The sequence below is a fragment of the Musa acuminata genome, chromosome BXJ3-6 (assembly GCF_036884655.1).
Source record: "Musa acuminata AAA Group cultivar baxijiao chromosome BXJ3-6, Cavendish_Baxijiao_AAA, whole genome shotgun sequence".
In the NCBI taxonomy this organism is placed as follows: domain Eukaryota; kingdom Viridiplantae; phylum Streptophyta; class Magnoliopsida; order Zingiberales; family Musaceae; genus Musa; species Musa acuminata.
In genome coordinates, this window is record NC_088354.1 from 28,646,950 (window position 1) to 28,658,772 (window position 11,823).

Sequence of the window (11,823 nt, forward strand, 5' to 3'; positions counted from 1 at the left end):
TGTACAAATGATAGAAAAAATACTTTAGGATTTATACTGGCTCTAGTGTGATTTTATAGATAATAAAAAAATAAAAATATATTGCTCTCTTAAACTCTGAATTGAAGTATATTGTGGCTATAAGTATAACATGTCAAACAATTTGACTTCGAAAAATTCTAATAGATCTAAAAAAATAAGATGGACCAACTAAAATTTATTGCGACAATAAATCTATTAATACAATGATGAAAAATCCTGTATTCTACGAATGCATTAAACATATTAAAGTTCGATATCATTTTATTTATGAATTGATTGATAAAAGAAAAATTCAAATAAAATACTATAGCAACAAAGATCAACTTGTCGATATCTTTATAAAAGTTTTAGCAAAATAAAATTTTTATTATTTTGAAGGTAATTTTAAATTATAACTATTTTGAATTAAAGAGTATGATAAGATCAATTAAAATAGTTAAGATTACATAAAATAAAAAATAAAAATTTAGATTAAAATAAATAGATGATAATAAAAAAAATTATTGAGATATGAAAAAAAATTTTATTTCTTAAAAATTTATATTTTATTTTTTTAATTAATATAAATAGATACTCGAAGACAACCAAACTGGTAGTTACTTGAAAGAAAAAAAACAAAAACAAAAACAAAAAAAAGGTTAGTTATCAGAGCCAACATCCATCCCGATCCGCGACGGCTCCATCTCCGTCGCCCTCTGCACCCTCGTCGTCCTCCTTGGCTCATCCAGTTGGGCTTCACCGCCCGCTACACTTTCCCTCACCCTGGACGAGATCATTGCCAACCTCGGCCTCTCCCTTCCGGTTCTCTTTGGTGTGACGGTTTCTTTACTGCTTGGCGTGACGGCGATGTGTGTTGGTGGTGCCAGTTCTCGACTCTTGGTTCTCTGTCCAACATCAGAGCCATGGTGGGGAATATTTCCAGCGGACAGATTGCGGAGGACATCGGGCGCAAAGGAGCGAAGCAGATCTGACCTTTTTTCTGGTTCCCGTCAGGATCTGATCATGATGAGTCTTTGACGTGATTGTTGTTGGAAGGGTTCAGTGTCAGTGTGAGCTCCTAGACAGTATGTTACCATCCTTCTGCAAGCGTTTGATCCATTTTGGTGGAGTTTTATGCGGTCCGACTCTTGATCTATAGACGTCTCATCACTTGCCTGATAGTTCCCAAGAACTATCAGAGATTGTTCCTAAGAACTTGAGAGGGGCACTCGGCTCTGTGGATCAGGTCATTCCATGCTTCCGAAACTTATGATTGTTCTGCATCTTATTCATTCTAGCTTTCTTATTTCGTAGCTTTCTGTGACCATTGACCTTTTTTTGGCTTATCTGATGGGTATGCTTGTTCGGTGGAGGCTCCTCAAAGTAAAAGGCAACAGTTATGAGTTGTCTTGAGACGAAAATCTTGCTATTGTCTTGTACCTTTTCGCTTATGTTTGGATAACTCAAAATGAGTACAAATCTCGACTGACAAGTGTTCATGATGCTCATGTCTCTATCTGAACCTCTGTGTAGATTTCTTTGCTGTTCTGGACACAAATTTGCTATGGTTATATTGGTTCACTTGTGCTCCTTATTTCAATTTAATGTTATTGAACTGCAAATTCTATGAGTTTTTTCAGGCATCTTAGATCAAATAACTCTAACAAACCATGGTTGTGAGGAATCTCACCATGCGAAATCCTTGTCTGTACTTTTATATCAGAATCTCCGAGATACTAAATTTAACTTCAGGCTGCTCGTATGGTACTAAATTTATCTTGCTTTTTGCAGAATTCAGTGGCCTGATCAACCAGGACACCAATCCCATTAGGCATTGATCTACATGCACTGCAGCAGCAAAGTGGAATCAAGTCAATCAACAGGTTCCTGTTTTTTCCAGGCAACATTTTTCAAATCTGCCAGCAAATGGCTCGAGAAATTGAAGTTTTGAAATGGTTTACAAAATGTAGTAGTTATTGCTGTCCGATCAGGAATTTCAATCTACTAAAATCAGTTTTTTGATATACTAAAATCATGGATTTTCAATCTTGCTTTATTTTTCATATTGTAAGATAAATATAGTACTTCTAATTATACCTTACGATCAGAATTAGTAGTCAAATAAAATTAGATTCATATGAGATCTGTTTTGCAAGCCTACCTTATGAATATGTATGTTTATTTGAACATGTGGACCATTACCTATTAATCTCTACATACATATGTAAATAATGATACATAATAAGCATGCATATGCTTATGATTTTTTTATTTTTCAAGACACATGACACTAAGCGTGAAAGTATGCAATTTATTTTATTAACTTTTTGCTCTTGCCTTTGTTGCAAGATATACTCATAAAAAAATCAAATCATTTTACAACAACAATAATAGCATTCTATAAGTCACAATTATTTTGTTGTTAGATACTTGAATCTTCTCGCCATTGAGCTCTAAGGATGACCATATCACTAGATGAACTAAATCAACTTTTACTTTTATGTTTATTATGTTTGCTCTATTTTTGATAAGGAACATGTTGTATGTGCTTCTGGAGTCTTCATTATGTTTATTCACTCTTCAATTCCTATTACTTGATTCTTTGAGACCTCATATCTATTGAAAATTTTCATGCCCAGACTCCAAACTGCAATGCTCTATGAATCTTTTAGATTGATGATGATTGTGGATATTTCTTCTTGTGGTTCATTCATTCTTTCTTTTATTGCAGATACTTCCTGTTAATATCAAGAGCCCTGCTAATCATTCCAGAATACTTGCCAACCGGTTGACATCATTTGTGATAACAATGATTGCAAAGTTACTTCTGGGCTGGAGCACCGGAGTTTGAAATGTGTGCTCTCAAGATACCGATACCACTCCAAGTACTTGCATCTAATTTCATTCCTCTCTTTCACTGGTGATCTTTACTATCTACATGACCATGACTGCTTTCACATTACTGTAGTGATAATATGGGTGCCTGAGACCAAGGGAGGAACTCTCGAGGAATCACAGTAGTCTATCAGGTAAGTTCTCTATTATTAGGTTTTTTGTGGCGTATTCTAGTGGCGAACAAGATAATGCATTTATCGAGCATGTTTCACTGTGGGCAAGATCTGCACCGAGGGTATTCAAACACGAGATGTTGGTAACGAGGCACTTGAGAAAACCAATTCCCCTTTAGTATTACAAGTTCTTTAAGCTGTTTGTTCAGCAAGTTCACAAGTCAACAGAATAACAATGGAACTAACTATGAAATATAACTGGAAAGCTCAAGAACATGGTTTATTCAATGCAATGATAGAAATAAATAGTAATGCTGGTCCACAAACTTATAATTGAATAAAGGACATTTGAACTTGATCATTCCTCGGTGCCTTCATCTTTTACGAGTGCGAGGAATTTCTTGAGGTGGCGATTGTAAGCGCAGGGCCTCTCAACATGAAGAAGATGCCCTGCTTTCTTTATGCTTTGTAGTATGGCCTTCTCGCCCAGTTGTCTGCATATTATGAACAAAAAAGACATTGATAGATTTGTTTTAGTCAGCAGATTTCTGCGTGAATAATGCAAAAGGTGTAGGATTGAAATTCTTGTTTCTTTGCCCTTTGTTCTGTTATCAGCTCATTCAAGTTGTCATTGCACAAGAAATCTGTCATATTCTATTATTCTTATGTAACAACTTGTGTGACAATATTTCCTTCCCTCTATTCCCCAAATTCTATGCATTGTCTACGAACTTTACTGCAGTATATGACTTCATGCTGTCTAACTAGATGAGAAACAATGATATTTTTATCATGGTTTTGTAGAATAATGACAGCCAAATGTTTTCACTTTTAAGCATAATTAATTGTTATATTGACTGGCCTTTTTTTTTTTTTTGAAGAGAAAAAGATGGAAGTAGAATGATGATGGATTCAAAACTTACTCTTTCATGTCCTTGGCAAGCTCTAGGTTGAATATGTTGTCATTCTCTCCCCACAACAAGAGTATCCTCTGCATCATGTGAAAATGAAAACACCAAGAATAATCATGCTCTTCAATTCCACATTTTGGCAGCATACAAGAGGTTGGCTTCGCAAAGGATTGTATGTTTTTTGTGTACAAGTTTATACATATATGTGTAGAAATATCTCCAACATTTTTGGTGAACAGGAAATTAACCTTGAAGTAATGCAGGTAATGGAAGAAATCGGATACCTGCACACATACCTGATCCAAAGAGGGAACCTTCGCATCTTTGTTGCTGATCACCAAACCCTCGAGCAGTTCTGCCCTCTCCTTCCGATTGCTAAACATCACCTGTTCATATCCACACCGATCAGTGGATGGAATCAGCAGGCATTTGCATGCATGCAGTCAGTACCTCGAGGTAGTCCTTGTAGAGGAAGTCCGGGAACCATAGCTTCTTGTGCATGGAGACGGAGAGCAGGGCCTTGAGGCCCTTGATGGACTCCGGCATGAGGAGCTCCGAGGAGGAGGCGAAGCCGAGCTGGTCCAGCGTCGCCCTGCTGATGGAGTCCGTCATGGCGAAGACGGAGCCGGAGACGACCAGCGAGCGCACCAGGTCCGGTCGCAGCTCCGCCATCTTGAACGCCACCATCCCTCCGTAGCTGAACCCCACGGCGGTGCACCGCCGCACGCTGAGCTTGTCGAGCGCCGCGGCCAGGCACTCAGCCTGGAAGGCCGGGGAGCGGTCGGCGGCGGCGGTGGTCGACTCCCCGAAGAAGAACAGGTCGGGGATGTACACCTCGTACTGGTTCACCAGCACCCCGAACTGGAACTGCCACGTGACGATCCCTTCCGCTGCGAATCCGTGCACCAGTACCACCGCTGGCTTCTCCTTCTCTTTGCCTCGCTGCTTCTTCTTCTTCTTCCTCTTGTCTTCCTCCTCGTCCCTGCTGCCATCGCTACTCAGGTCAGGAACTACTTCTTTGTTGGTGGCCTTCTTCTTGTTGGCCATGACCTTCTCCTTGGGAACCCACATGCTGATGACAGTGCCGGGCTCGATCTCGATGGTCTGCTGGCGCAGCCCCGCACCCCGCACCAGCCAGTGCAAGATGGGCTTCTGTGCTTCCACCCAATTCACCATCTTTGTCACTGCCTCCGGCAGCAGCAGCAGCACTCTCTCTCTCTCTCTCTCTCTCTCTCTCTCTCTCTCTCTCTCTCTCTCTCTCTCTTCTCTCTAGACAAGCCTACCTCTCCAGGCTTAGCTTACTTCATGTGCACACTCCTGTAGAGTTTATAAAGAAGGTGGTGGCTGGGAATGGTCCGTAGGAGAGGAAGCTTGTGCCGGGAAGCCTATGAATGCTGCCATGGGTAGTTCTTGGTAGCTCTCTTAACTTTGCTTTTCTCGAGTCTCCACCAAGAAAGCTCACTCATCACTATCTCAGTTCTAAGAATCCTTTTTTATTTTGATCATAATTTAGAATTTAAAGAATTTAATTTTTGATTCAAATTACTACAACTTCATGCATTTCTTTCCATCTTAATGCTAATATAAGGACAGTCAAATTGGCACAAGCCTACTAAATGAACCCTATTCATATCTTTTGTTCACTATCCAATTCATGAAGCAATTGATTTGCGTATGCACGTTAGTTTGATCACCTACTTTGCCTACTTAAACCGGTGACAGCAATGTGGTGGGAGTTTGCGTGTATTGACTTCTTTCATAGGAGAGGAGTGGTTAGATTTTGGCCTCCAAACCGTACCAAAATCTTAGCTCATCAATCCATTGGCCAACATATACACGCATAAACATGTATGTATGTTTGTACATTTTAAGCAAATAAAGTCTGGCAAATAATCTCCTCCAACTAATGGAATTATAATTTATTGGTTAGATTTTGGCGTCCAAATCATACCAAAATCTTGCAAATAAACATGTATATATGTATGTAGGTTTGTGCATTAGAACAATAAATATGATTTCGTTAGTTAAATCACAATGCTATTTTTTGAATAATGTCTGTATGACTGTAATATGGTATGTGCTAATCCTTTTTTTTTTTCTCATTTACCTAAACAATTCTCCATAATTGTGCTAATCTGCAATAGTCAAGATTTATTTAACTACTAATAAAACTTCAGAAATTTTTTAGGACTATTTTGAGATCCTTTTGTTATCTCACATCCTTTCTTACTACAAGATACAGATGTGAGATGTCACCTTTAAGCTCTTGTTAAGTGTGTTGAATGGACTAGCAATATTCAGTTTGTTTGAATTATTTAAGCTTAAATTAATAATAATAAATTTATCTGTCTCTATAAACTAACTCAAAATCTTTTATCACATCTTATGTGGGACTAAATTAGAGAATTACATTTGTTGTCAAAATTGAAGTACCCCAAGGACCATTTTATTGCATCATATTTCCTTGTTGACATTGGAAATCACACGAGCTATTTCCTAGTCTGCATTGCAGTAGCATGAGAGATACAAGATAGTGGAGCTATTTATTGGTTTAATAAAGATGAAGAACATCTTCTTCTTTTTTTCTATCCAATTAAGCTATCTATTAGTCTACATTAGCATGCTTGTGCCATAAGACATGACTAGGATAATCTCCCAAAGGAATTTAATTATTTGTGATATATGATGATCCACATGATACATGAAAATTTTAATTATTCATGCTTGTGATATTTTATATTAAACTTTGACCCGAGCCCAAAGATGAGCGTGACCCAATCTGATTTTGATTATTTGCTAGAGCAGTTAGCACTCTTGATTCCATAGTTAGATGAGATTAGGCAGGGATTAATTGTTGGATTAGGGATCTAAGACGTTGTAATTGTTATCATCCAAATTTATGATATTTAGTAGGACTTAAACTAGAACGTAATGATATTTGCCTTTGTAATTTATGTTTTCTAATGAGAATTCTTCCCATTACTTGAATGAAATTATAGAATAAATTCATGCAAGAGATAAATAAATTAAGAAGCTTCATGTGGAACAAATAAATGTGTCCATTCTTATAAACTTGTGATGCATGTATGAGTGAGCAAGCTGCTACTTTGGAGCTTTAACTCACTGCTCTTTACTTTTATGTGCATTATATTGCTACCTTCTAATGCAACAGTGTGAGAGGAACCTATTTGAGCAGCCTATTGCTTCCATGACGAGAACCAAAACAATGTGTGTGGCCATATCTGAAGTGGCCAGTTGTCTCTTTGCAACTCTGTTCTTGGAGAGAGCATCAAAGTTGCATAGGGTGACCAGTGAATGCCTCTCCTGCTTGCCATCTTGCAAAAGATTCTGACTCCAACTTAGGACTCTTAGGAGGCTCAAGCGTTCTATCGGTGCAACTGTTCATGCATATTCTCTAGAATCATCCTTAGGTATCAACAAGATTGGTATTAGACTCATATTTTCTTGAATTAATCATTTTTTCATTAATTCATCAACTTGCCTATGAAGTTCTTCATGTTCCTTGGGACTCATTCTGTATACTACCTTATTAGGTAGAATAGCTCCCGAAATAAAATCAATGTGATGCTGGATGTCTCTCAAAGGTGGAAGGTCATGTGGAATCTCTTCCGGTATAACATCTTTAAACTCCTCCGGGATTTGTTTCATGATTGTTGGTATCCCATTGTGTTGTTCATTTTCCTCTATTACCACTAGAGTCATAACATGACCACCCTTATTTAATTCACCTTTGCATTTACCATAGGACATAAAAGTGCTAATTTTCTTTTTTTGGTTCATTGATTTTGGAAAGTTGTATTGGAGCTAAGATAATTTTCTTTTCATTCACCTTAAAAGAATAAGTATGTTTGTAGTCATCATACAATACCTTTCTATCACAATGCCAAGGTCTTCCGAATAGCAAATGACAAACATCCATAGGAGCAACATCACACCATACTTCGTCTTTATAATACTTGCTAATAGAAAATGAAACTAAACATCTTTTAATTACCTTGATGTCATTTCCTTTTTGCAACCAACATAATTAGTATGAATGTGAATGAGGGATTGTATCCAACTTTAGCTTCTGCACCATCTCCAAAGATACCATGTTCTCAAAGTTGTCGTTGTCGATGATCACCAAGCACACCTTGCCAAGAGACGTGCATTTAGTGTGAAACACGTATTTTCTCACCCAACTTTCAACTTTGGCCACATAAGACACTTGTAAGCTACGCTACAATACAATAGACAAACCATGATATGCATAAGTAACCTCTTCCTCATCTTCATCATATTTTGGTTCGTCGTCGGCTTCATCTACTCCTCCATCACTATGATCTTCAACCAAAGTTACAATCCTCCTATTTGGACAATCTGAAGTAATATACCCAAAACCATGACATTTGAAGCATTTTCAACCACTTGGGGTAAAAGAATTAGGCATTTTTTTACTAGCAGCAGATTCTTCATCCTTTTCTTGCACCTTCGATATCACCTTGCTTTGGACAGTAGATTGAAACTTCCTCCTTTTGTATAGCTTTCTTTTTAAACTGTACCGAGAACTGTTTTCAAACTTTTATTGCTTTTTAACTTTTAATGCTAGCTTGCTCACATTATTTAAAGACCAATATGACTGTAGTTGAACCATTTTAGCAATCTCAAATTTTAGACCTCTTAAGTATCTTGCAATGGTTTGCTCTTTCAGTTTCACAAGCTCTCCTTTTAACATCAGATTATCGAATTATGTAGTGTACTTCTCCACACTAAGATCTTTTTACTTGAAATCATGAATTTTGATAAAGATCTCTTGCCTATAATTGTGAGGTAAATATTTTCTTTTCAGCTCCCTTTTTATTTTCTCCCATGTCACGATCTTACTCTTCCCCTCACGTTTTCTTTCTTTCTTCATATTTTCCCACCAAAAAGATGCATTCCGTCTAAGTTTGAGTGACACAAGTTTTACATTTTTTTGTTCTGGTGGTTCATGAAAATCGAAAATTCTTTCTATTGTATTTATCCAATCGATAAAGTCATCAACGTTTATTTTGCCTTCAAACTATGGAATATACAATCTTGGGTTGTATTTGTTCTACCACTCGTCTTGAACTCTATGTCTTGCTCGAAATCTTCTTGACTCCCTTGGATGAGGAGGTGTATCATCATCAAAAGTAAATTCATGGACATCATTTCATGCTGGTTGTCTACTTTGAAGTTCTTCGATTATTTCATTTTTTTCATGTAGATTACACAGCAATCTTTGTAGCTACAGCCTCAATGACTCAGTATCATCTTCATGGCAACTACCTTTAGCAACTATATATTTTTCATCCAGCCTTGCCATGATCTCTAGCATTTAGCTCTGATGCCAAACTGATTCCAAGGTGATGCAAAAAAGGGGGGGTAAAGTAGAATAGATATCGAAAGAAAACCGATGGTATAGTTTTTCAGATAGAAAATGTATGAACTTACAACAATACTTCAATAAGATAGAAAAATAGCTCACCACCAAGTTTAAAATCACAAAGAGAAACAAAAAATTTATCACCTAAAAGAAATTAAACAAGGATACATAACTGAAAATAAAAGACTCACCATTCAAGGAAGCATCCAAGAGATATAGAGTTTAAGGGAGAACTCCAAGAGAGCTTCTATCAAAATATTATCAATTTCTAAGATCCTTTCTAAGCCCTAAATACCAAAATAAGTACTAGTGCATGAAACAACCCTTCATGCATATGGAATTTCGAAATTAAGTGTTTTACAACTATTAATTAACTCCTTTAATGCATTCCTTAGTCACGAAGAAAAGCATCTTAAAAAAGTTTTGAACTTTATGCAGAGAATATGCTAATGAGGTGTCATATTTGAGTGGGTTGAGTTGAAGATTATGAGGCAACATTGTTGGCTGAAAAAAATATCATATAATCAGCAAGGTCCATATGAGCAAATTGAAGCAAATTTGATACTCCCGTGTCAACAAAATCATAGTAAATTATCGTTTTCCTATTCCAAGGTTAGATAATTTACTTGATCAATTATGCGGTGCTTATATTTTCTCTAAAATTGATTTGAGGAGTGGCTATCACCAAATAAGAATGAGGCTTGGAGATGAGTGAAAAACAACATTTAAAACTAGAGAAGTCTTATATGAATAGTTGGTTATGTCATTTGGGCTATCTAATGCTCCTAGCATTTTCATGAGATTTATGAATCACATACTTAAGCCATGTATTAGAATATTTGTTGTAGTTTCCTTTGACGATATATTGGTGTACAATAAGAGTGAAGAGGAGCATATGAATCATCTGAAAGAGATATTTCTTATTTTGAGACAACAAAAGCTTTATGCTAATATACAGAAGTGTGATTTCTTTACTTTTAGTATTATGTTTTTGGGGTATGTTATTTCAAAAAATAAAATCATGATGGATCAAAGTAAGGTAGAAGTTATTCTTAATTGGCCAACACTTGCTTCATTGCATGATGTGAGGAGTTTCCATGGCTTAACTTCCTTTTACAAAAGATTCGTTAAGAGTTTCAGCTCTATTGTCATTCCAATCACCGAATGTCTGAAATGTGATAAATTCAAATGGACTAGTGAGACTAATGATGCTTTTGAGCTTTTAAAAAGAAAGGTGACCGAAGTTTTTATCTTAGTTCTACCAAATTTTGACAATGTGTTTGAGGTTGAATGTGATGCATTTAATATGGGAATTGGTGCTGTTTTAAGTCAAGACGGAAAGCCCATTGTATTTTTTAGTGAAAAGCTGAATGATACGAGAAAGAAATATTTTACCTATGACAACGAGTTTTATGCCATTTTTTAAGCTTTATCTCATTGGAGTCAATATCTTCTTGCTAAGTCATTTATCTTATATTTTGAACATGAGGCATTAAAGTTCATTAATCACCAACACAAGCTAAACAAGAGGCATGCAGCTTGGGTGGAGTTTTTGTAATCTTATAACTTTACAATCAAGCACAAATCTAGTATTTAAAATGTAGTTGCTGACGCATTGAGCAGAAAGCATTCTTTATTATTAGCAATGGAAGTCAAAGTGGTTGGATTTGAAACATTCAAAGATCTCTACGAGAATGATGTAGATTTTAGCTCAATATGGTAGAATTACAAATCAAGTTCCTTTCAATAATTTTCTATCTTTGATGGTTTTCTTTTTCGAGCTAATGCTTTATGTGTTCTATCTTGTTCTTTGAGACAAATAATTCTAGCTAAAGCTCACCATAGTATTTTGGGTGGACATTTTGGTAGAGACAAGACTCTAGCTCTTGTTCAATCAAACTTTTATTGGCCTAAGATGTTTAGAGATGTAGAGAGACATGTAAAGCAATATCAAATGTGTCATTTGGCAAAAACAAGAAGTTAAAATTATGGATTATACACTTTATTGCTTGTACCAAATGTTCCATGGGAGGATGTGAGTCTTGATTTCGTTTTAGGACTACCAAGAACTCAAAGGAACAAGGATTCTATCATGGTTGTTGTTGGCAGATTTTTAAAAATATCTCACTTTGTTCCTTACAATAAATCAAATGATGCATCTCATATTGCTGATTTGTATTTTAAGAATATTGTTAAATTACATGGTATTCCAAGAACTATGGTGTTTGATCAAAATTCAAAATTTCTTAGTCATTTTTTTAGAACTCTTTGGAGGAAGTTGGGTACTTCTTTGAATTTCAATAGCTCACATCATCCACAAACCAATGGGCAAACTGAGATAACGAACAGAAGCTTGGGAAATTTGCTTAGAAGCTATATTGGCAAGAATATTAAGCAATGGGATCTCATTCTTTCACAAATTGAGTTTGCCTACAATCGTTCTATGCACCATAGTATTAGTAAGAGTCCTTTTGAGGTTGCTTATAATGCTAATCCT

At 36.3% G+C, this 11,823-nt stretch overlaps 1 protein-coding gene and 1 long non-coding RNA gene across 5 annotated transcripts; one reads left to right on the forward strand and one right to left on the reverse strand.

The window, feature by feature from the left end:
• Window positions 1–427: 427 nt before the first annotated feature.
• LOC103988750 (uncharacterized) lies at window positions 428–5,342 on the forward strand. Of its 2 annotated transcripts, none has more exons than XR_010497259.1 (6): window positions 428–1,246; window positions 1,792–1,883; window positions 2,732–2,885; window positions 2,969–3,029; window positions 3,890–4,091; window positions 4,183–5,342. It is a non-coding gene; the product is annotated as an uncharacterized LOC103988750 (long non-coding RNA). The 2 variants fall into 2 exon arrangements; XR_671976.3 differs by having other exon boundaries at window positions 435–1,246; window positions 3,890–4,072.
• LOC135640290 (uncharacterized) lies at window positions 3,257–5,095 on the reverse strand. 3 transcript variants are annotated; one of them, XM_065154593.1, is made up of 4 exons: window positions 4,370–5,095; window positions 4,216–4,305; window positions 3,932–3,999; window positions 3,257–3,502 (listed from the first exon to the last, which is right to left on the reverse strand). In XM_065154593.1, exons 1-4 carry the CDS (start codon window positions 5,093–5,095, stop codon window positions 3,367–3,369), a joined length of 1,020 nt encoding a protein of 339 aa, XP_065010665.1. In that variant the 3' UTR covers window positions 3,257–3,366. The 3 variants fall into 3 exon arrangements, with proteins under 3 accessions (XP_065010665.1, XP_065010664.1, XP_065010663.1); XM_065154592.1 differs by having other exon boundaries at window positions 4,204–4,305; XM_065154591.1 differs by having other exon boundaries at window positions 3,932–4,305.
• Window positions 5,343–11,823: the final 6,481 nt, after the last annotated feature.

Coding starts and splice junctions, on each gene's coding strand:
- LOC135640290 (XM_065154591.1), bottom strand. CDS start 5,095: ATGGTGAATTGGGTGGAAGCACAGAAGCCCATCTTGCACTGGCTGGTG. Junction 4,306..4,369: donor TCTACAAGGACTACCTCGAG/GTACTGACTGCA, acceptor GGATATGAACAG/GTGATGTTTAGCAATCGGAA. Junction 3,503..3,931: donor CTTGCCAAGGACATGAAAGA/GTAAGTTTTGAA, acceptor CATAATATGCAG/ACAACTGGGCGAGAAGGCCA.